Source organism: Eriocheir sinensis, chromosome 5, assembly GCF_024679095.1.
Source record: "Eriocheir sinensis breed Jianghai 21 chromosome 5, ASM2467909v1, whole genome shotgun sequence".
In the NCBI taxonomy this organism is placed as follows: domain Eukaryota; kingdom Metazoa; phylum Arthropoda; class Malacostraca; order Decapoda; family Varunidae; genus Eriocheir; species Eriocheir sinensis.
In genome coordinates, this window is record NC_066513.1 from 25,736,326 (window position 1) to 25,760,695 (window position 24,370).

Genomic DNA, 24,370 nt, shown 5'->3' on the forward strand with positions numbered 1-24,370 from the left:
CCCATCTCCCGTGAGGTTTGGTTAGGAGGTCGAAGAGGAAAATGTGTGTGCGAGAAGGTCATAGGGTACAGAATTGGTGATATGGGTTCAGAAGGGAGAGGAGGAACTGGACACGTTTATGGATACAGGCGCTCTTGTTTCCTATCCCTCTTCAGCTTTGGTTAGCGGACAGAAGAGGAAGATGTGTGTGTGTTTGTGTGAGAAGGTCGTACGGAATAATGTTAGGGATATAGGTTGTTAAGATTATAGGTAAGGTTTAGGGAGAATAGAAGGAGGAGGAAGGAGAAGAAATATGAAAAAGGGAAATCCATATCAGTTCACTTCTTGCCTTCCAACCTCCGTGTGGAAAAGGAGGATATGTGTGGGAGAGGAGTGCAGTGCAATATTATAGATAAGGTTCAAGGGAATGGAAGGTGGAGGAAGGAAAAGAGATATGAAAAAGGGAAGTCCATATCAGCTCACTTCTCGCCTTGCAACCTCCGTAACCTTAAACCAACGTGTAGAAAAGGAGGAGGATTTGTGTGGGAGGGAAGTGCGGTATAATATTATGGATAAGGTTCAGGGGAATAGGAGGAGGAAGGAAAAGAGATATGAAAAAGGGAAGTCCATATCAGCTCACTTCTCGCCTTCCAACCTCCGTAACCTTAAACCAACGTGTAGAAAAGGAGAAGGATATGTGTGGGAGGGAAGTGCGGTATAATATTATGGATAAGGTTCAGGGGAATAGGAGGAGGAGGAGGAGGAAGTGGAGATATGAAAAAAGGGAAGTTCATATCAGCTCACTTCCCGGCTTCTATCATACGAAAGCTTAACCCAACGTGTAGAAAAGGAGAAGGATATGTGTGAGAGAGAAGTGTGGTATAATATTATGGATAAGGTTCAGGGGAGTAGGAGGAGGAGGAGGAGGAGGATATATCAACAAAGGGAAAGTCCATATGAGCTCACTTCTCGGCTTCCACCCACTGTAAACTTAGCTCGAAGGGTAGGAAAAGAGAAAATAACATGTGTGTCAGGGAAGCGCGGCACAAGATTATATGGATAAGATTCAGATTGAGGTAAAGGGGACGGGTCTAGGGTTAACGCACTCGATCTCAGGCAACTTTCTATCACATTTCTTTTCGCCGTAATCCATTTGAGGAGGAGGAGGAGGACGTGCTTGGAGGGGAAGAGAAGTACAAGATTGTGGATGAGATTGAGGAGGAATAGAGAAAGGGGGTGTATCTGAGGGTAACGCAATCTACCTCAGGCAACATTTTATCAGATTTCTTTTCGTCGTAATCCATTTGAGGAGGAGGAGGACGTGCTTGGAAGGGAAGAGAAGTACAAGATTGTGGATGAGATTGAGAAGGAATAAGGAAAGGGAGTTTATCTATGGGTAACGCACTCCATCTCAGGCAACTTCTCCTCACATCTCCTTTCCCCGTAATCCATATGAGGAGGAGGAGGACGTGCTTGGAAGGGAAGAGCAGTACAAGATTATGGATGAGATTAAGGAGGATTAGAGAAAGGGGGTGTATCTGAGGGTAACGCACTCCATCTCAGGCAACTTCTCCTCACATTTCCTTTCGGCGTAATCCATTCGAGGAGGAGGAGGACGTGCTTGGAAGGGAAGAGCAGTACAAGATTATGGATGAGATTAAGGAGGAATAGAGAAAGGGGCTGTATCTAAGGGTAACGCACTCCACCCCAGGCCTTTTCCCGTTAGCCATTGTCGCGAGGAGTACACAGACGGGGGCGTGGCGGAGAGGATGTGAGGTATAAGATTATGACTAAGGCTGAGAAGGGAGAGGTCAGAGAGGATGAGTTAGAGGATAAGGAAAAAAGAGTCACACGTAAGTTGTAGATAGACAAGAATGAAACTGAAAAAAGGCTGAGAAAGATAAAAACACATAAATGAGAAATTGAACATGTATGAATAGATAAGAAAGTAATTAAAAAAGGCAAAGGAAAGGAAGAAAAGATAAACGGAGGAGGAAAATGATGAATGGGAACAATAAGAGGAGGACTAAGCGGCGAAGGGGAACTACAGCAATGACAAAGACGCGACGTTGAAAATTGGAGGAGGAACAGAAGGAAAAAATGTTAGAAAGTGAGGCGTATTCAGAGGAGGAAGAGGGGAGGAAAGGGAGAGATAAGAGGCAACATCAGAGGGTTGAGAGGGGAGATGTGAGAGAGAGAGAGAGAGAGAGAGAGAGAGAGAGAGAGTATATATCATAAACGTGCAGGGAAATGAAAGTAAAATGACCAGAAAAAAAAAATGTAAGATAAAGCGAGAGAGAGAGAGAGAGAGAGAGAGAGAGAGAGAGAGAGAGAGAGAGAGAGAAGAACCGCAGGAGTGACAAATGACTGAGAGAGAGAGAGAGAGAGAGGAAAGAAGAAAGAGACAAAAAAAAAAGAAGGAAAAATGGCGATAAGAAAGACGGAAGCAAAGTAATAAATAAAAAAATAAAAAAGGATTGGGGAGAAAGGAAAGAATATGAAAAATCAGAACTGTAAATGTGGGAACGGCGCGGAGGTGGACGACGCCGCGGGTAAAGAAGAGGAAGAAAGACGCTGAAAAAGTAAAAAAAAAAAAAAAAAAAAATGAAAGGGCTTTGCTTCTGGTTTTCACGAAGGAGCTATTCATCTCCTTCGAAGGGCTTCCTCCACTCCCCCTTTCCACTCCTTCACCTTATTCTCCACTCCTTTCTTCCTCCTCTTCCTCCTCCAACTCGTTATCTTCCTTTCCTCACCCCTACTGTCCTCCTTCTGTTCCTCCTCCTCCTCTACCTCCTTTCTTTTAGTTGTCTCCCCATTTTCCTTCTTATATTGCTTCATCCATTCCTTCTTCCACTCCTTCAGCTTATTCTCCACTCCTTCCTTCCTCCTCTTCCTCCTTCTTCTTGTTATCTTCGTTTCCTCATCCCTATTCTCCTTCTCTCCTATTAGTTTTATCTTCATCTTCGTTTTCCTCCTTCGATGTCTTCCTTCACTTCTTCTTCTACTTCTTCAGCTTATTCTCCATTCCTTCCTTCCTTCTCTTACTCCTCCTCGTTATCTTCCTTTCCTCATCCCTATTGTCCTTCTCTCTCCTTTTAGTTTTATCTTCATCTTCGTTTTCCTCCTTCGATGTCTTCCTTCACTTCTTCTTCTACTTCTTCAGCTTATTCTCCATTCCTTCCTTCCTTCTCTTACTCCTCCTCGTTATCTTCCTTTCCTCATCCCTATTGTCCTTCTCTCTCCTTTTAGTTTTATCTTCATCTTCGTCTCCCTCCTTCGATGTCTTCCTTCACTTCATCTTCTACTCCTTCTTGTAATTTTCCACTCCTTCCTTCCTTCTCGTCCTCCCTTCTATCCTCGTCTCCTTATCCCTATCCTCCTTCTCCTCCTCTTCCTTCTTAAATGTCTCCTTCCACTTCTTCCACCCCCTCACCTTCATCTCCACGTCTTCCTTCCTCTTCTTATTCTTTATACTCGTTATTCTCGTTTTCGTATCCCCCTCCTCCTCCTCCTCCTCCTCCTCCTCCTCCTTCTCCTCTTTCTTAATTTTGACTTTATCTTCCTCATTAAATGGCTTCTTCCTATTCTCCATCCACTCCTTCATCCCTCTTTTTACTCTTCCTACTCGTTATCCTCGTCTCATCTCTGTCCTCCTCCTCTCCTTTTCCTCCTCCTCCTTTCCTTTAATCTTATCCGTATCTTCCTCCTTCTCGTAACTTTTCCTCCTCCGTCGCCTCCTTTTACTTCCACAAATCTCGTTTTTAGGCAACCCTTTCGTTTTTATCCTCCTAAATCTTGCGCTTCCTAATTTCGTTCTCTTCTCTCCCCTAAATTAGTCTTCCTTAATCAGGCTTCTAATCTTTCTTCATCCTCCTTTCTCTCTCCCTTTCTCCCTCTCCTTTCTCTTCCCATTTATTCTATTCTCAAGTGTCCTGATTCTCTCTCCCTTCCTTCCTTCCTCAATTCCTCTTCTCTCTTCGTCGTCTGTGTCATGTCTTTCACTGTAATCCTCTAATGCTATGTATCATGTTAGTTAGTTTGAATGTATGTGTGTATGTGTATTATATTGTGTTTTGTTGTGTTGCCTTTTACTAGTTCGTGTTATTGGTTGTTTGAACGTGTTAGGTGAGGGCCAGGTATGATTTTTGTACCTGTAATTATTCTCAGGTTAATTAAATTTTCACCTGGATGAAGTTGTTGAGGAGATATAGGGAGTTTTTTCATATTTATCTTTCTCTTGTAGGTCATTTTCTGAACACACACACACACACACACACACACACACACACACACACACACACACGTCTACTGTTACCTCTCTCCCATTATTCTGCCGAACTTTCCTCCCTCCCAGACTTTCCCACATCAGGTCGTTTTTCCATCAAAATTACTCCTCCCACCTTGTTACCTCCCACAATAAGTTTCCTCCAAAAATAGGCTTTCCTTCCCACAAATATATTACCTCCTCCTCCTCCTCCTTCTCCTCCGCGTTCCTCTCTCCCAGCCTCCGTCCTTCACTTTCCTACTCCTCTTTCCTCCTCCTTTCTTCCTTCTTTCTCTCCTAAGTACTCCCAGAGCGTAAGGACTTTCTTCCCATAAAAGATTTCCTTCCCTCTTCTTACGATCTTCCCTCACCGTCTTTCACCTAATATCCCTTTTCCTTATAAGTTTTCCCTTCCTATCTACACTTTCTATAGTTTCCCTTTTTCTCTCACATGTATAATTCTGTGTAGTCTTCCCTTCCCATCTCTCGTTAACTTCTGCGATCATCTTTCTCAGTGTCTTTCACTCAATACTCTGCTTCCTTACAAGTTTTCTCTATCAAATTACACTTTCTATAGTTTCCCATTTTCTCTCACATCTAATCTTCTGTGCAGCCTTCCTTCCCATCTCTCGTTAACTTCTGCGATCTTCTTTCTCAATGTCTTTCACTCAATACTCTTCTTCCTTATAAGTTTTCTCTATCAAATTACACTTTCTATAGTTTCCCATTTTCTCTCACATCTAATATTCTGTGCAGCCTTCCTTCCCTTCTCTCATTAACTTTTCATCCCGCTCCTGCCTTCCTCGAGATCAAGAGAATAATGATATTGTCTTGATCTTAGTCAGCTTCTCTAGTCTTCGCTGTTTGCTCCCCATCCTCAGCTACCTTCCTTCCCTCGTTGGGTTTATCCTGCATGTACCTTCCTCCTCCTGAGATTAACAGAATAATGATATACTCTTGATCTGGTCTCCGCAACGCTCCATCCTTCTCTTATTTGCTCCCCGTCCTCAGCTTCCTTCCCTCTCGGCTTCGTCCTTTCACAATTTACTGATAAGATCTTGAACGTATCCCCCTCGTATGTATTTCTACCTTCCTATCCGTTGAGCCTTAGGGAGAGGGGAAGAAGAAGACGAAAAAGAAGAAGAAGAAGAAGAAGAAGAAGAAGCAGAAAGAGAAGAAGAACACGCCTATGCAACAAGATCTGATAACTCAAACATCTTACTCAGTCTTCGTTGCAGGAGCAGAATGTTACGTGCTAGGTGCTTTTATTCTTTTCGCTATTCCCCCGCTCCCACTCCCCTCGCGACCTCTCTCCCTGTGCTACAAAAACACACTTTCACTCACCTTTTCGCTGTGTGACGTGAGCCGCTTATCGTCCAGGCGCCAAGTGACAATCGCAGGCGGCCTCGCTCCTATAACTTGGCACTTGATGTCGTACGGTCTCCCGGCACTCAAGGGTCTGCGCTCCCCCAGCACCTCCACCCACAGCGGCGGGACTGAGGAGGAGAAGGAGGCCGAGGAAACGCGGGTGTGAGTCAGGGCAAAGTTTACTGGAACTATAACTCTGCCCAGATTAACTTGATGGATAAGCTCCTCTCTCTCCCTCACCCTGACCCTCTCCCTCTGCCTGTTCCCTGTTCCGCTTAAACGCTACACGCGGGGATGACTCTTAGTTTGCTGCTTAAACGATGGACTCCGCCGTAAGTGGTTAAGCCGTTCAATAAACTGGGCGCCGCAGTCTGTTGTTGGTGTCCTATAACGCTGTGGCCTTGGTTGTACGTCGGGTTTAAAAGATCTGGTTGTTGATTTAAGGAGTATGTTTTAGTTTTCCATGTGTTTTCTTGCCTAAAGATACGAGTATTCTTTTTACAGTAAAGGAAGCAGCTCAAGGGCAGAAATAAATGGGAAAAAAGGCCTCTAATCACTCCTCATATAAAAGAAAGTATATATGTGTGGCCAAATGAGTCTTGATACTCTCCCCTTGAAAGAGGTTAAGTCGTAGGCAGGAGGAAATACAGTCGAAGGAAGGCTGTTTAGTATTAGTGATATTTGTTTGGTCAAGGATCCATTTGCATCTCTTCTGGCGACCATGCTGATGCTGTCTTAATGGAATTCTAATCGTCTGTTTTTCGGGTTGAGTTCATATATACGACGGACATGTATTGGGCGTGAATCTGTTTACTTGTATCGTAACCTAATCAAGTGCTGTTATGCTCGAGTTTGTGGAAATGTTATTCACTTGGCCTGCCGTGTCAAGACAAACAAGGAAGGTTCAGGTAGCGTATCAAAGTTGCCCTTTCATCTGCTCTGACTGACAGAAACTTATTCCTCAATCGTGTTTCTCATCCGCCTCGCCGCTGAAACTCGTGTTCGTCTATTGTAACAGTAAATCAAAGCGTCATGAACAATTTTCGTATATTTTGATATCCTTTAGGGCCTCAGAAGTTTAATATTTGTACTTCAGAATTTTGGAAGCTTGCACCATTTTACTTTTTTTTTAGAGAAATTTCCATGGCCTTTGAAATCGCCTCGTGTTTGTACTTCAGCTTTTGAAGACTAAAACCAAAAATATGTTCCTCCACTTATTTTTGCTTCCTGGAAATCGTGTCTTCTTACTTCCACTTCATATTTTGGAAACCGAAATGATTTTTTTTATACACTAATTAGTTTTGGGACCCGAAAAGCCGGTGAAATTAATTTGGTTCCCTAGATTTGAAATATTAAAACTATCTCGTGGATCTTTTACATTGCTTTGGTGCCTTCAGAATTCGTGTAATATTTGTACACGAGATAGTGCGAGCTGTACACTCCTGGCAGCCTGTTACAGCGCACATATCAGTCAATACGCAAACACAAACACAGGAACTTGGTCAAAGGCTCGGCAAAGCGGCGGAGTTAAGAGCGTTCCCGTGGCTCCGTCAGGTAAACGACCCCCAGCGTGTTCAGACTGTGTGGACGTGGGGAGAGCGGAGGGAGGGTGGGGGGAAGGGTGGTGGTGGGGAGGAAGGCGGGAAGAGCAGAAGGGAGGGCGGTGAGGAGGGGAGCAAGGAGGGTAGTTCGGAAGGGCGGTTTGGAAGGGTGGTTAGAGAAGGCGGTTAGGGAGGACAGTTAGGAAGGCGGAGGAGAGGGCGGAGGAAAGGGCAGCAGAGAGGGCGAAAGGGGAGAACGAGAAGCTGAGATTCCGTCTAGCTTTTTAGTTTTTACTTAGAAAAGTAAACCCCATCCGGGAAATAGGTATACAGGCAGTTAACTGGACAAATTAACCGAGGGACATGCAATTCCGTCACAACCATAAGCCGTAACTGTTTCCTTTTATCATACCAACTCATTGATTTACCCATTTGACCTTTACCCATTCACCCCAACCGGCCTAAGTACAAACGCAACAGGCTAGTTTAGGTTAAGTTAGGTTAGCTTTGATTATGTAGCATATACTCAAACAGTTACACTAAAAAGGGGGACAGAAGCACTTACAGCAACAAGGGAACAAGAGAACGTAGAGACAAACAAGACACCTCAACTCACAGTGCAAGGTTAGGTTAGGTTAGGTTTTGTAGCTATAGACCGTAACAGTTATACTAAAAAGAAACAGCTCATAGTACAAGATTTGGTTAGGTTGGTTAGGGATAGGTTTTTAACTCATAGTACAAGATTAGGTTAGGTTAGGTTAGGTTTTGTAGCTATATACTATACTAAAACGAGAGACAAGCGCACACAGCAACAAAGGAACAACAGAAAGCAGAGACAAACAAGACACCTCAACTCATAGTGCAAGGTTAGGTTAGGTTAGGTTAGGATAGGTTTTGTAGCTATATACTATACTAAAACGAGAGACAAGCGCACACAGCAACAAAGGAACAACAGAAAGCAGAGACAAACAGGACAACTCAACCCACAATAATTCATAGTTAAAGTGAAACCAAATTGTCGAGTCCGTTTTGGCGTTCGCTCCCACGGGTCCATTTCTCCCCTCTGCTCTACCACACAGTCCCAACACCTATTTTTTCCTCTCATATGTCATCTATAGCTTACATATGAGAGGAAGAGATAGGTGTTGGGACGGTGTGGCAGAGCAGAGGGGAGGAAAGGACCCGCGGGAGCCAACGCCAGACCGGCCTCGACATATTTGGAAGACTATAGGTTAGGTTAGGTTGCGTTTGGTTAGCTTTGGTTATGTAGCTATAAACCGTAACAGTTCTACTACAAAGAGTAACAGAAGCACATACAAGAGAACGTACAGCTAAACAAGATCACTCAACTCACAATGCATATCCACGGCGACGGAGGTGACAAGCGGCTCCGTCAGGTTGTTATTATTGGCGCGACAAGTCAGCTTTTTATTGAGGTCATCCCGCGCGAGTTGGGGCAGCTGCAGCGTGTTCGTGACCACCTCCGACTCCTCCTCCTCCACGTCGCCGTCCAGCAGCACCTCCCCCTCCCACCAGGTGACTCTCGGAGGGGGGAAGCCGCCTCGTACTCGGCAGTGGAGGGTCAGGTTGTCCCCCTCGACGTATGGCCCAATTATACCCTTCGCCTCGTCCCCGAGTTCCGTGTAGACGACTATGTGGCGAGGTGGAACTGTGGAGGGGGAAGGGGGTGGAGGTGAAGGTGGAAGAGGAAGAGGAGGAGGAGGATTAAGAAGGGGAGGAAGAGTATGAGTTCAAAGAAGAAACGGGAGAAAAAGGGAAGAACATAGAAGAAAAAGAAGGAGAAAGGAGAAGAAATATGGAAGAAAATAAAAAAAGGAACGAAAATGAGATCAAAGTTAAAAAAATGAGAAAAAGGTAGAAGAAAAGAAGAAAAAAGAGCAAGAAGCAGGAGAAGGAAGCGAAAAAACAAGAAATACAAGAAAAAAGAAGAATATATATAGAGAAGGAGGAGGAGGAGAAGGAGGAGGAGGAGTTTTGAGCGGTTACAGGAATCGAGTTAAGGAAGGATCAATAACAGATACCATGAAAGTGGAGGGACAGAGAGAGAGAGAGAGAAAAAAAAAGGAGTACGAAGAAATGAGGACAAATGTGATGGTTCGAAGAAAGAAGGAAAGACAGAAGGAAAGGATTAAAGGGAGGAGGAAAACGGGGAAAAAGACAAATAAATAAGTTAGTAAAAGATTGTGATTACGATTTTATAACGGAGAAAAAGACGGAAAATATTACCTGCCGACGGAGAGGTGAAGCGAAACAGCGCCACGGATTTTTATGACGGTGAATACAAGAACTAAATAGATAAATATCGAAGCAGAGGCAGCTGATAGAAAGATAAACAAAGGAAATCAGGTTGCCATTGCGATCTGATAAAGGAAGAAAAGAAAAAAAAATACCTTGCCGATAGAAAGATGAAATAAAAAGCGCCACTGATGTTTATGGCGACGAATTTCAGAACTAAAGAAGTAAATATCGAAGGAGTGGCAGCTGATAAACAAAAGATAAACAAAATAAAACAACAACAAAACAGTGAAATAAATAACCGTAAGAAAACATAGAGCAATGAAAAGAAGAAAACGAGAAGAAAAAGAAGAAAAGAAAAGAGAAAAAGAAGAAAAAGGAAAGAGGAAAAGTCATACATCAATGAAATAAATAAATAACTGTAAGAAAAGAAAAAAATCATTAACACACTGCAAAGGGAAACTAGTATAAAGAAGAGAGAAAAGAGGAACAAAGAAGAAAAAGGAGAAAATGGGAAAGTCATAAAAAAACAGTGAAATATAGAACCATAAGAAAAAAAAACCCAGAATTCATCAACCCAAGAAGCAAAAGGGAAACAAGTCCAACAAACGATAACCAGCTGATATTATGAATCAATAGGAACAACAACACAGAACTACACGTGTCCACATTCTAATTAAATCATTATTAGGCAACCTTACTCAGCTGGGAGCGGCGGTGAAAGAGACAACATCGCATCGGTATGGCGCTTCGAATTAATGTCTTTCTTTGATGGGAAAAAACGGCGTATCATTGATGGTGACGCCGGCGTAGCTCCATTGTCTACGCCTTTGTCCTGGTGATGGAGATAATATTCGCTCGGCAGAATGATAATTGTAATAATGATGGTGATGATAATAATGGTAGTGTTGTCCTGCTGATTAAAGGGAAGTGACAGTCATTTGTTTGTTGTGTCCCGTGAGCCGTGAACCGAGGCTGGATACTAAATGACAGCTGTTTTTTTTTGTTGCTTTCTTAATTGCTTAAACATTTTGAATTTCATCTTATTTACTTTCTCTATTACTTTTTCTTTTTCTCTTTCTATCTATCTTACACACAGAGATACAGATAGGTAGATAGATAGATAAACAGATAGATAGATAGATGGATAGATGTTTTAATGACCACAAATTCATAAGTTCCATAAAATGCATCTACACAAGTATCTATATGTTATTGAATTCATGATCCAAAACAAAATACTAACGTTAATATAATACTAGGGACACATACAAACACACACCGCCCCATACCATACCCCTCCCTCCCACACACACATACTTCCCCTACATGCGTACACGACCCCTCCCCTCCACACATAACTCCCCCCGCATACACTCCCCGCTTCCACACACACATACTTTCCTTCCCCTCCCCACACTTACTTAGCACGGACAGGTTGGTGGTATAGGTGAGTGTTGGGTTGGTTCGGAAGTGGACGCGACACCGATAGATTCCGGCGTCGCTCAGTCTGACCCGCAGGATGTTGAGCGCGTGTCTGGGGGCGTCGAAGGTGATGCGGGAGCCGAGGTGGGAGTTGATCTTCCTGTGCAGCGCCGGGCCGTTCCTCATGTCGTAACTATATATAGAAAAGAACATGTGTTTGATTAGCGATTGATAAGTCATATGAACGTCTAGATGTCCTTTTTTTAGTTGTAATTGCTTTTGTTTTTGCCCTTGAACTGCCTCCCTTGTAAAAAAATAGAAGAGCTTTGTATTGTGTGAGGGAAATTGATAAGGGATAGTATAAGCGTTGTTGATGTGTTAGCAGTCCTTTTTTGTTGTCGTAATTACAGGTGCAAAAAGGACAGGTGATGGGTTAATGATTGGTTAGTCAGGTGGGCGGGATATTGGAGAGCTTTGTATTGTGTAAAGGAAAGAAAGTAATAGTATTGTTGTTGTTGATGTATGCAAAAGTTCACGTGTGATGTAGGTACAGGTAGAAAAAAAGTACTGATTGGTTAGTGATTGGTCTGTCAGGTGGGCGGGATACTGGAAAGCTTTGTATTGTGTAAAGGAAAGAAAGTAATAGCATAGGCGTTGTTGATGTATGAAAAAAATTGTTTACGTGTGATGTAGGTACAGGTAAAAAAAAAGTAGTGATCGGTTAGTAATTGGTCTGTCAGGTGGGCGGGATATTGGGGAGCCTTGTACTGTGTGATGGAAATAAATAAGGGATAGTATATGCGTTATTGATGTATTAGTAACTATTTCTATCTGTTATGTCGAAGCTGCAGGTGGAAACAGAATATGATTCATTTTTCACATAACAAAACTGATGGAGATTATTAATACAAGTTTCATTAAGTCTGCCGATGTAAAGCCCCAAGGGAAAGTGAATGAAATCAAATGAGAAAACCATAAAAAAATGTTTGTTGATAATTTCGAGCAATAAAAACTCTGCGAGAATAAGCCATAGAGAGAAAAGAGGGAAAAATATGTGTCAATTATTCCCGGTAATGAATAAGAGCGCAGGGAATATATAGTTTGTAGTTTCCATCAGAAATTCAACTTTTTTTTTTTGTTGCTACAGACGACCCCCCCAAAATATTTTTCATGTGTAAATCAAAACTTTTTAATTCTGGCGTGTGGAAATGAAGTTTGCAATGCTTCTTTAGGCACGGTAACCTCCTTAAATAAGAGCGCAGGGAATATATGGTTTGTAGCTTCCAACAGAAATTCAACTTTTTTTTTCCTTGCTGCAGACGACCCCTCAAAATATTTTTCATGTGAAAATCAAAACTTTTTAATTCTAGCGTATGGAAATGGTTTGCAATGCTTCATTAGGCACGGTAACCCTCCTCGCCTCCGGAAAGCTGGGAAAGGAAAAAAAATACATCAAAATCATTACTGCAACTTTTCCGAATACGTAAAAAAATGATTAACCTGTTTTCTATCTCAAAAAGGATTACCACTTGCTTTTTCGCTCCCTCCCTCCCTCACGCCGGGGCTCAACGGGCACGAAAAAGCCTAATAAGTCTTTTTTGCTCCATAGATGAGAAAATAATTAACTTGAGATTAAGTTCCAGGGGAGAATTAATTATCCTGACGTATCTTGGAGCTATTCCTGGCCCGGGGGGATGGAGTAAGGGAATGGGAATTGGGTGGAGGAGGGGGGGCGTTGAACTATTTTCCCATATATTTTTGAAGGAGAAATATTTACGTTACCGGTAAGGCTTCATTCACCCCGTCAAAAATAATAAGATTCTCGCTCTATTTTTTTTTTTTTGCCGGCGTTAATTTCAATATTCCGTATGGTGATTTTTTTTCCGCGTAATTAAACGAATCCTTTTTTTTTCCCGAATATATGAAGAAAAAAAAATCTCGCCGTATTCCAGGGAGGGTCTATATTAAAAGGTTATTACTGGTATGGATATGAGGTGCGGCGGCGTTTATTAAATATCTTAGTTTACCTGTTTTAAGGAAGGGAAAAAAAGGTAGCGGAATGCACGGCCGGTATTTAGCGAGAAAGGGAAGAAGGAAAATAGTTCGAAGGGCTAACGAGAGAGAGAGAGAGAGAGAGAGAGAGAGAGAGATCATAAGAGGGATGGAAAAAGGTAAAAATGAGATGAAAACACGTAAAAAAGAGATAATTATGAAAAGCTAAGGAGTCACGTATTTTTTTTGTGCGTATGTCCAATAGATTCGTGTACTCTCTCTCCCTCTCCATCTATCTATCTCTTTATCTATCTATCTATCTATCTCTGTCTCTACTATAAAAAGAAAAGGAAGAAGCACAAGAGCACGAGGAAGTTAGAAAGTGGGAATGAAAGCAAAAGATGAAAAGGAAAGAGACCAAAACGACATCAAAGAAATAATTACAAGATGAACTAGAAAAGTAATTACGATCTTGAAGGTGAAAAGTATGAAAAGGTGGACGAGGAGGAGAAAAAGGAAGGAGAAGATGAAGATGAAGGAGGGTGAAAACTGCCCTAGGTATTGCATCGAAGCGTCAACACGGGAAAGGATCGACCGTTGGCAGTATATGCGGTTAATTAGGCAATCGAGGACACGTTACTAAGTTAGGCAAAGAGTAATTGGACGTCGCAAACAAGGCTATTCCAATACTAAATCAGTCTCGCATTGCATAGTTGGCGGAATTAGGTGAGATATATACAGCACAGACGTGTTAAAGAGATCAGTTTCGATGTTTTGATGTGAATAAGTTTGTCAAGAGTAATTGGACGTCGCTAACAAGGCTATTGCAATGCTGATTCTGTCTCGCATTACATAGTTGGCGCAATTAGGTGAGATATAAATAGCATAGACATATTAAGGATATAAGTTCCGATGTTTTGATGTGAATAAGTTTGTGTACACTTATTCCACTGCCGAGAGTTTGTCAAGAGTAATTGGACGTCGCTAACAAGGATATTCCAATACTAATTTAGCCGTTCATTAAGGAAATAGGTTCCGATGTTTTGATTTAAATGAAGTTTGTGTACACTTAGTCCACGGCAGAGTTTGTCAAGCTTAATTAGCCGTCAGTAACAAGTCTCTACATATGGTATATTAATTGGTTTTGATGCTTTGAGAAGGATAATGAGTGTAAATAGAGTTTAGTCCATGTTACTGATTTAGACATGCTTAATTAGATGTCGTTAACTGAAGGATTTCCTTATACAAACTGATTCAAGCATTAGAGGTCAAGTTCCGATGCTATGACACGAATGACGAGTGTTAACAGTGTTTGATTCATGTTATTGACTTAGACAAGTTTGATTGAATGTCATTACTAACGAGATGCCCGAACTAATTAGCTCATAAAGGAAGGATACAAATTTATATGCTTTGATGGTAATAAGGGATATAAATGGTGTTAAATCCATGTTATTAATTTAGACAAGAGTATTTGGACGTCATTAGAGTACGGATTTACGTATACTAACTGATTCAGGCATTAGGGGGACAAATTATGATGGATTAAAAGTGACAATGGATGGGAAAAGTGTTTGATATTGAAAGTAATTTAGTTAGGAGAAATTTTAGACATCAGAAACAATTTAAGTCTCTTTGTATACTCTCTTTTGGCAACTCATCTATACACTTTTTTATGGGGGCAACGATCAGTGGGCTTTTTTTCTCACTTGCTCAATTTTTTTTCCTTGAGCTGCTTCCCTTTATTTAGTCAGGAGCAATTTTGGACATCAGAATCAAGTCTCTACGTATACTCTCTTTTGGCAACTCATCTATACACTTTTTTTTTTTTATGGGGGAAATGATTAGCGGGCTTTATTTTCTCACCTGCCTTTCTTTTTGCCTCTGAGCTGCTTCACTTACGGTATAAAAAATAATTAAGAGCGGCGTTTGAGAGAAGTTCTTACACTGTGATCGTAGTGAAGGATAAAAATAGTGATAAATAAATGTTAGAGATTTAGTTAACGTTATTTGGAGGTCACTAACGCGTCTTGACCCGTACTAATAATTCTGTTCCGCATTATAGAGAAGTTCTGATACTGTGATCGTAGTAAAGGATGAAAATAGTGGTAAATCAATGTTAGAGATTTAGTTAACGTTATTTGGAGGCCACTAACACGTACTAATAATTGTGTTCCGTATTATGGAGACAAATTCAGGTGTAGTTAATTAATCGATAATGAGAATATACGGTTACAAGTTATAATAAAGAATAAAAATAGTGATAAATCAGTGTTTGAGATTTAGTTAACGTTATTTGGAGGTCACTAACAAGGCTTTACCCGTACTAATAATTCTGTCGCGCATTATGGAGACACATTCAGGTGTAGTTAATTAATCGATAATGAGAATATACGGCTGCAAGTTAGCGAGGTAAACAAGCCATTAGGGCGGCCAGAACGAGACAGGCGCCCTTGATTTATTCTCCCCCGTAGATAAATGACATCGATATAGCGGCCGTAAATCATTCGAACTCCATTAACCATTTTCCTTGTAGTTTGAGTAAGGCTAAAAGGGATGAAATGGAGGCTAATCATTTTTTTTTTTTAGTTTCCAGGGAGATTTTTTGTTTCCAGCTGATTTTTTTGTTTCCAGTGATATTTTTTGTTTCTTCGACGGCTTATTTTTGTTTCTTCCAGCGTTTTTCTTTTTTTGTTTCTTCAGGCAGCAGGGATGAAATAGAGGGTAATCGGTCTTTTGTTTTCGTTTCCAGCATTTTTTTGTTTGTTTCCAGCGGGCTTCTTTTGTTTCCAGTGGTCTTTTTTTGTTCCTTCCAGCGACCTTTTTTCTTTGTTTCTTCCAGTAAAAGGGATGCAAAAGTTTAATCGGGCTTTCTCTGTTTCCAGCGGGCTTTTTCATTTCTCTTTGTTGCCTTTTTAGTCTCTTCCAGGAACATTTTTTTCTTTCTAAAGCAAAAGGGTTGAAATAGAGGTTAATTGGGCTTTGTTTTTGCTTCCTGTTGGCCTTTTTTCCCCCTTGCGGGCTTTTGCTGTTTTGCCTCTTCATTTTTCGTTACCATTGGGCTTTTCTGTTTCATCTAGCGGTCTTTTTTTTGTGTTCCAGCATCCTTTTTTTTTGTTTCTTCCAGTCAAAGGGATTTAGAGGTTAATCTTTTTTTTCATTGGCTTTTTTTGTTTTGTTTTCCAGCGTTTTTTTATTTCTTTCATCGACATTTTTTTTTTTGGTTTCTTCCAGCAAAAGGGACCAAGGAAAAGTTAATCGGGCTCTTATTTTTGTTTCCAGCGGACATTGTTTTCTCACTGGCCTTTTTTTGTTTTCCAGTGGTCCTTTTCTTGGTTTGCTGCCTCATTTTGGTTTCCAGCGGCCCTTTTCTTGTTTTGCTTCTTTTTGTGTTTCCAGCGGCCCTTTTCTTGTTTTGCTTCTTCTTATTGGTTTCTAGCTCCATTTTCTTGTTTTGTTTCTTCTGTTTGGTTTCCAGTGGCCCTTTTCTTGTTTTACTTCTTTTTGTGTTTCCAGCGGCCCTTTTCTTGTTTTGCTTCTTCTTATTGGTTTCTAGCTCCATTTTCTTGTTTTGTTTCTTCTTTTTGTGTTTCCAGCGGCCCTTTTCTTGTTTTGTTTCTTCTTTTTGTTTTCCAGGGGCCCTTTTCTTGTTTTGCTTCTTCTTTTTGTGTTTCCAGCGGCCCTTTTCTTGTTTTGCTTCTTCTTTTTGTGTTTCCAGCGGCCCTTTTCTTGTTTTGCTTCTTCTTTTTGGTTTCCAGCGGCCCTTTTTTTGTTTTGCTTCTTCTTTTTGTGTTTCCAGCGGCCCTTTTCTTGTTTTGCTTCTTCTTATTGGTTTCTAGCTCCATTTTCTTGTTTTGTTTCTTCTTTTTGGTTTCCAGTGGCCCTTTTCTTGTTTTGCTTCTTCTTTTTGTGTTTCCAGCGGCCCTTTTCTTGTTTTGCTTCTTCTTTTTGTGTTTCCAGCGGCCCTTTTCTTGTTTTGCTTCTTCTTTTTGGTTTCCAGCGGCCCTTTTCTTGTTTTGCTTCTTCTTTTTGTGTTTCCAGCGGCCCTTTTCTTTTTTTGCTTCTTCTTTTTGTGTTTCCAGGGGCCCTTTTCTTGTTTTGCTTCTTCTTTTTGTTTTCCAGGGGCCCTTTTCTTGTTTTGCTTCTTCTTTTTGGTTTCCAGCGGCCCTCTTGTTTCTTCCAGCGTGATCTTTTCTTTCTTACTTATCTTAGCCCTTGAGCTGCCTCCTTCACTGTCAAAAGAAAAAGGGAAAAAACACACTGGAGCACGAGGAAGTTGGAAGGTGGGAAGAAAAACTGAGAGGAATAGAATGAAGAGCAAAACGATGTCAAATGATTATCAGATGGAGGAAGGGAGTGTGACAAGAAAAGTAATTACGATCTTAAAGGTGAAAAAGAAAATGGAGGAGGAGGAGAAGGAAAAAGAAGAAGGTGGTAATGAAAAACACGAAAATATAAAACAGAAAGAAAGAAGTTGGAGGAGGAAGAACAGGAGGATGGGAAAGAGGTTAGGAGGAGGAGGAGGAGGAGGAGGAGGAGGAGGAGGAGGAGGAGGAAAAGTGAGAAGAGAAGAAGGATATAGATGAGGAACACGAAGGCTAAGAAGATGATGAGGTGGAGGAGAAGGAGGGAGGAGAAGTTAAAGGGAAGGAGAAGGAAGAAGAGGAGGAGGAAGACGACGACGAGGAGGAGGGAAATGGAGAACGAGGAACATGAAGACTAAGAACAAGATGAGGATAAGAAGAACGAGGGCGGAGAGAAAGTTAAAGGGAAGGAGGAGGAGGAAGAGGAGGAGCAGAAAACCGGAGGAAGATGAAGACAACGAGGAATAGGAGGAGGAGGAGAAGCAACAGCAGGAGGAGGAGGAGGAGGAGGCGGGGAAGGAGAAGGAATTAATTTTACACTAACGAAGGTGACCTCTTGTGCACCTCGCCTTAGCACTAGGGGGGGGGGAGGAGGGGGAGGGGGAGGGGGAGGAGGGGCAGGTGAGAGAGCGAGAGGGCAACACCTGGTGGAAATGGCATCACTTAGTCCACTTACTCCCAGGTAATCCCAGCTAATTGTCTCTCACCTGGGCGCGTAATACGAACCATCCGTCTCACCTCTTTTCCACGTGAACTAATTATGCGATTCGCTCCCAATTAAGACTTTTAGAGCAGTTTGATTTTTTTAGGTTTAGGGATCGAAGACTGTCTTGAAGGGAACACCAAAGATAAAAAGTGCGAGATGGAGGAGATGGAAAAGGAGAAGGAAAAAGGAGGAGAAGGAGTAGGAGGAGCAGGAGGAGGAGGAGGAGTAAGAAGAAGGGGAGGAGAAAAAAGAACACTGGATATATTAACAAGCTAGGAAGTAGAGTGTTCCAGAGAGGAGGAGAAGGGGAAGGAGAATAAAGAAGAAGGGGAGGAGAAAAAAGAACACTGGATATATTAACAAGCTAGGAAGTAGAGTGTTCCAGAGAGGAGGAGAAGGGGAAGGAGGATAAAGAAGAAGGGGAGGAGAAAAAAACACTGGATATATTAACAAGCTAGGAAGTAGGGTGTTCCAGAGAGGAGGAGGAGGAGGAGAGGAAGAGAAGCGTGTAAATTAACAAGGATGGAAGGCTGCCAGGGGAGGGGGAAGAGGAGGAGGAGAAAGAGTATGAGATGGTGAAGAACGAAAAGGAGAAGGACGGGGAGGAGGAGGATGAGGATGACGACGACGACGATGAAGTTAGTTTACGAGGCGCTCAAAAGTCTGTTTAACAAGGATTTAGGATGCTGTTGAAAAAGAATGGGAAGAAAGGAGGACGAAGGAGTAGCTAAACAAGGCCGCAAAAATGAATGGAAAAAATATGATAAAGCGATACATGGAAAAACAACGCTAAAGACGAAGAATGAGAGAAAAGCCGCTAAAGAGAGAAAAAAAGAAAAGACAGAGTTATTATAAGCGTGTATTAAAGAGACTAAGTGAAAACAGATAGATAGATAGATAGATTTAGATAGATAGATAGAGAGAAAAAGAAATAAAGAGAAGTACAGAAAGCGAAGACAGGAAAAAGGAAATCTGGGATGAAAGGATAAAGGGTAAAAAAATAACCGGATAAAAGGAGGAAATCCGATACAAAGGAACTGAATCCGTGAAGGGAAAATAAAGGACAGCGAGAGGCACATGAAAAAGAAATGAAAAATAAAAGGAAAAAAAACAAGAAAAAAATAATAAAAACAAGGGGAAGGAAGATGCACAAATGTAAAGAAGGAAAGAGAATAAAAAGAGAAAAGGGGATGTAAAGGATGAAAGGAATATAAAAAGAAAAACAAAACAAAAAAAAGGAGTAAAATGAAACTAAAAGATGAGAGGAAGAAAAAATGGGAACGGAGAAGAAAGGAATGGAAAAGTGTGAGAAAAAACAAAGAAACAAGGAATAAAAGAAAAGGAAGGGAAAAATGACAAGACCGTTCACAGTTGGCAAAAAGGGAAACGTCAAGAATAGAAAAAAATGACTACAAATTAAATATCCGTCAAAAAAACAACATCGCAACAAAATATTCGACACGGTTTATATAGACAGAAAGATCAGGTGCCGGGAAAAAAAAAAAAATTTCAATTGGCTTTGTGTATTGTTTTCGCTTCTCTGTGGGAGTTATGAGTATATATTTTTTCCAAGAGTGTCAATAGGCGAAGGGAAACGTTAAATGTATATGATATGTTGTTTTATGACAGGTTGATAGTCACACACACACACACACACACACACACACACGAATGATGAATAACGCCAGTGAAACCTCATATATATTACAATACCATAACACATACATACACGACCAAACGATGAATTAATGAGACTTTCTATACATATTACACCGCTGATCCGTAACACACACACGCACACACACACACAGACACATACGCACACAGATCCCCTTTCCCCCTTCCCACACACACACAGAGACCTTCTTCCCCCCCCTCTCTCTCTACACACACACACACACCTGTATATGGGTTTCAGGAGTCCTTTCTTATACCACAGGACCAGTCTTGGCGCGTCCTTCGGCAGCGGGGAGGTCAGGTTACACTTCAGGTCCGCCGCCCGCCCGTCCGCCGCCCACACCTCCCTGGTCGGACCTGCGAAGAAGAAAGGTATGTGTGTGATTCACGGTTTTCGTTGTCTTTCCTATTTTTACACCATGTCATGTAGTGTGTTGGTGTGTACGTGTCATCAGTGCATTGAGGTTCTTGTGTAAATGTCTTTGTTATTTTTTGTTCAGTGGTGGTGTGGGATGTTCGTCTATATTATCATCATTGCACAGTCTGTATTGTTCCGCTGCAGGACATATGGCACTCCTAAAGTCTCCATTGGTTTCTGTTTTGTGTCTCGAGTTTCCAGTTTCGATATTAATATTCCATGTTCTGTTTAATTTCATCCTACCGCCTGTTAGCCGCCTCCCTTTGTGTCTATCAGTTCCAATTAATTTCCGGTTTGTCACTCTTTCTGTTCAACTGTTGTCATCTCTGCTACATAGTATGGTAGATAACGTTTGGGATTGTAACAGTATATTTAGCTTGTCATGGTGTTTACGTTTCAAAGACCAGTGTTAATGACGATCATATAACTCAGGTGGCAGGGGCTAGGCTGTGGTCAGGGGCAGTAGCTGCACGTAATTTGTTTATCTCCTGCTGGCTCAGGACAGTACGGCGGTGCGTGAGACTCCCAGTGTCAGCCTTGCATCCCAGTTTCCGGGTAACATGTTGTGCATTGCGCGTTCCTCACCTCTCCTCCGAAAGGATCGCACTTTTAAACAGTTACTGCATGCGAAATTCTAATTTAACAAGGAATTTCTTTCCATTGAAAATGGTGAAAATTGTGGGGGCCATTCACGCGATTCAATTTCTCCAATTTCATTGAGAGTTCCAACAAAAAAGTGTGGTGCGCCCACTCCACATTCCTGTGAAAATACTAAACCACTGTCACGTGGGATTCAATATCCCTACAGTTACTTTTTTTAATAAAGCCGCAACATTTTAGTGGAATTGCTTCATATGTATAAATGTGTCAGTGCTTTTTGAAGAAGAAAACGGTTGCAAATTTGTCCTTAAAAATATTTCATAATATAGTTAATTCAGCCGCTCTGTCAGGGAATCATTGCTTTTTTTATATATTGCATCTAATCTAGAGATTGTTACGTTACTACATAAAATAACTGAATTCCTAAAATTTCCTTTTTAATTCCTAAGTTCGTGTTTCATTGCATATTTTACCAGTTCTTGCAACATATTTACATACGTATTTAGCTAATTTTAAGTGTGTAGTTATTATACTCCTAATTATTGCAATATGAATAATTTCTACCGTATAAAATTATTCTACGGCATAAACCAAGAGTTGAAATTAGATCTGGGTTGTAGCAGTGCTCATATTTTTGCAAAGTTGTTTTTAGATTTCTTTTGTTTATGTTCTGACGCCGTAATAATTGTGGAAATGTGGAACAGAAGGAAAAGAAGCAGCGGGAGCAGGATGAGACGCTCGTGAAAACAGAAAAAAAAACTAACCTTCTGTCTCTCCTGTCTTGACCGCTTCACTAATTTGAGTGCCTCGAATGGCTCAGCTCTCCGCCTATCTCGGAATGATTACTCGCAAACATGGCCGTATTATTTTCATACCTGGAATATCAACCTCGGCACACACACACAAACTGCATTTTCCACTTAGGCTTGATGCTATTACTCACCTCTTTTACGTTACTCTGATCCGGCAAATAGGATTCTCTCTCTCTCTCTCTCTCTCTCTCTCTCTCTCTCTCTCTCTCTCTCTCTCTCTCTCTCTCTCGCGGGTAAGTCATCCGTCTTTATATTTTTCTTCTCGGGTGGGTCTTGATATGAAATTCAAACTCATCTGATTACTTAAATTATACCGTAAAAACATGCTCGCTTCTTTTCCGGAGGCTCGTCTGAGAAAGGCAATCTCTCTCTCTCTCTCTCTCTCTCTCTCTCTCTCTCTCTCTCTCTCGCTCTCGCCCTCTCTCTCGCTTTATATTGTTATTTCGGGGTACTGGAAAATAAAACTGTTGGTCAGAAAGACTTTATAAAGCATCACATTCACTCTAAATATCACGGCCCGGACGGAATGGCCATTTAAAAACTTTTTCATAAATTTTAGATGAAAAGCCATGGAAATACAATACTCGCACATACACCATATCAATGACTCACCCACAGAGGTATTTTCCCTTTCCACCATAAATTGCCAAATCTGACTCGCTCTCACCGACTCTCGATAAATCCACTTTTGACTGACTGACTGATGGAGTGAGTCATGGCATTAGTGGTCGGTATAATAAGACACACTCGCTTCTCACATCAGTATTTCTAAAGGTCAAAGAGGGGATCAGTTGAGTTCTAATGAGTGTTTATTTAAGTTCACGGTACAGAAGAGGGGTTAAACTACCACCACGGTCATAAAACTGCTCCTGGAAATGCCCAAAACTCCTACGAAAGCCTTGTCAAATATGTGAACTTGGGCGGCGAAATGTTTAGTAATACGGCCCAGTAGTGAGTCGCCTCCACCTCATTACTTCTCGCCCTCACATTTGACATTTGCTTCCACGCTCACTCCGATCATGTACGGGGAAACGGAAGCCAGCTAAGTGCACGCGTTTAAAAATTGTACATTGTTAACATTTTTTTGAATAATAACGAGAGGAATTGCATTGAAAGCGCCTACACCCACCATTGCAGATACAGATTTACGCAGGCGGACACGCACACGCAGACGACCTCCCCCCCCCATCCCATGCACACACACATACACACACACACACACACACACACACACACACACACACACACCCTCAAGCCCTTCTATTACTCTTCTGTCTTTCAACGGCACTTTTTTTTTTTTTTTTTTTTTACAACAAAGGAGACAGCTCAGGGGCACAAAAAAAAAAGGAAACAATAATAAAAAAGCCCGCTACTTGCTGCTCTATGAAATACACGTCTTGATCATACTCTCAAACAAGCTTGGAACTCATCTACTATACTGTATCTCCAACTTCCCAAGAGTGTATCCATTAAAGATCACGCCTCACTTGACATTTCCTCTTCCTGCACTCCACACTTGCACATCATTTGTAGATGAGGCTGCTGCATTTATGAATCAATCGATGTTTATATTATTCAGAAGAAAGAAATGCTCTTACTTTATTCCAAAACGACTTTGTCTGCATGATTTCTATAAAATGTGCAGCCAAATACATTCAAGATCTCCAAAGTCACACCTGGTGGTACAAAATGCAGGTTCACTCGTTTTGGTAACACTCAGGGCCGTATTCTTGGACATTCCGGCGCTCCAAGAACACATATTTGACAAGGCTTTCGTAGGCGTTTTGGGCATTTCCAGTGGTAGTTTAATGTCCCTGGTGATAGCTTGACCCTTCTTCTGCACCGTGAACGTGATAAAACACTCATGAAAGCCTGATTAATCTTCTTTTCGGCGTTTGGAAATGATGTGAGAGGAGGAAGCGTCCAAAAATAGCGCCCTTGTTCTTACGCGTAATAATTCATAGCATGTGTACCGCCGCCAGTGTCGCTCATAGCGTGTTACTTGCTACGCAGCGGCACATTGATTCATCCATAATTTTCCCTGAACTTAACCCTGAAACTAGTAACATATGATATCGTTAATTATGATAATTATGCTTCAAAACTTTTTATTAGAGGTTCGTGTTTTAATTACAGTTGTGACAGGTGATTAATTGATTTTGAAATAAGTGTTTACTTTTGGCAGTGTTTGCTGCTGTTTAACTAAATAATGATATGCCGGTAAAAACACGTACATGTGAGTTTACACACACACACACACACACACACACACACACACACACACACACACACACACACACACACACACACACACACACACACACACACTCAGCGGAAGGAAAATGATAGAAAAGAAAAGGATCCCTTCAAATTCATGCATTGTAAATCCGGTTATTAATATTAAAGAAAAGAAGAAAAAAAAAACGTACGAGGTGTGAAATAAAGAAAACTGGAAATGAAGAATCGACACAACGGCTTTAATATTGAAGAAATGTTACGTCGAATATTGGAAAGAACAAACAAAAGAGAACACAGCAGAGGTGCAGCGAATGTGATGCAAACTTGATGTCCCTAAAATAACAATAATGAAAATAACGCACGTAAATAAAAGAGGATGACATATTGCACCAGAAAGAAAGGAAAGGAAAAATGCTGTTGCGACATGTTTGGAACAGAATAACAGTTTCATTGTTAAAAAAAGGAACAGAGGCTTGAAAGAGTAAGGAAGCTGAAGAAACGACGTCAACTCCACGCATGTATGAATTTAAATAAGAGTGTGCAAGAGGAATCGTTTAAATAGCCGAGGACAGTAAACATAACGCAAGATATATAACCTACAGACAGACGTGGGAAAAAAGACAGAAGCCACGCCATAGCAAAAGCGCGACAGGAATGAAAAAATGTAAAGGTGAAAATATGACAAATAGTGAAATAAACCACAAAAAATAGCAGCGAACAGTAAACCTAG

The 24,370-nt window shown here is 41.3% G+C and overlaps 1 protein-coding gene and 1 long non-coding RNA gene across 2 annotated transcripts in view; one reads left to right on the plus strand and one right to left on the minus strand.

Annotated features, from left to right (window-relative positions):
• Positions 1-19,944, plus strand: part of LOC126985695 (uncharacterized) — a 106,833-nt gene extending 86,889 nt beyond the window's left edge. Inside the window, exon 3 of the long non-coding RNA XR_007738931.1 lies at positions 19,835-19,944. This is a non-coding gene — a long non-coding RNA (uncharacterized LOC126985695). The remainder of the gene's footprint in view (positions 1-19,834) is intronic.
• Positions 1-24,370, minus strand: part of LOC126985691 (nephrin-like) — a 105,820-nt gene that overhangs the window by 43,876 nt on the left and 37,574 nt on the right. The window contains exons 2-5 of the mRNA XM_050840848.1: positions 19,797-19,929; positions 10,833-11,026; positions 8,507-8,821; positions 5,588-5,739 (exon numbers count right to left, since the gene is read on the minus strand). Of these exons, the coding sequence (XP_050696805.1) occupies positions 5,588-5,739; positions 8,507-8,821; positions 10,833-11,026; positions 19,797-19,929 (794 nt within the window). The remainder of the gene's footprint in view (positions 1-5,587; positions 5,740-8,506; positions 8,822-10,832; positions 11,027-19,796; positions 19,930-24,370) is intronic.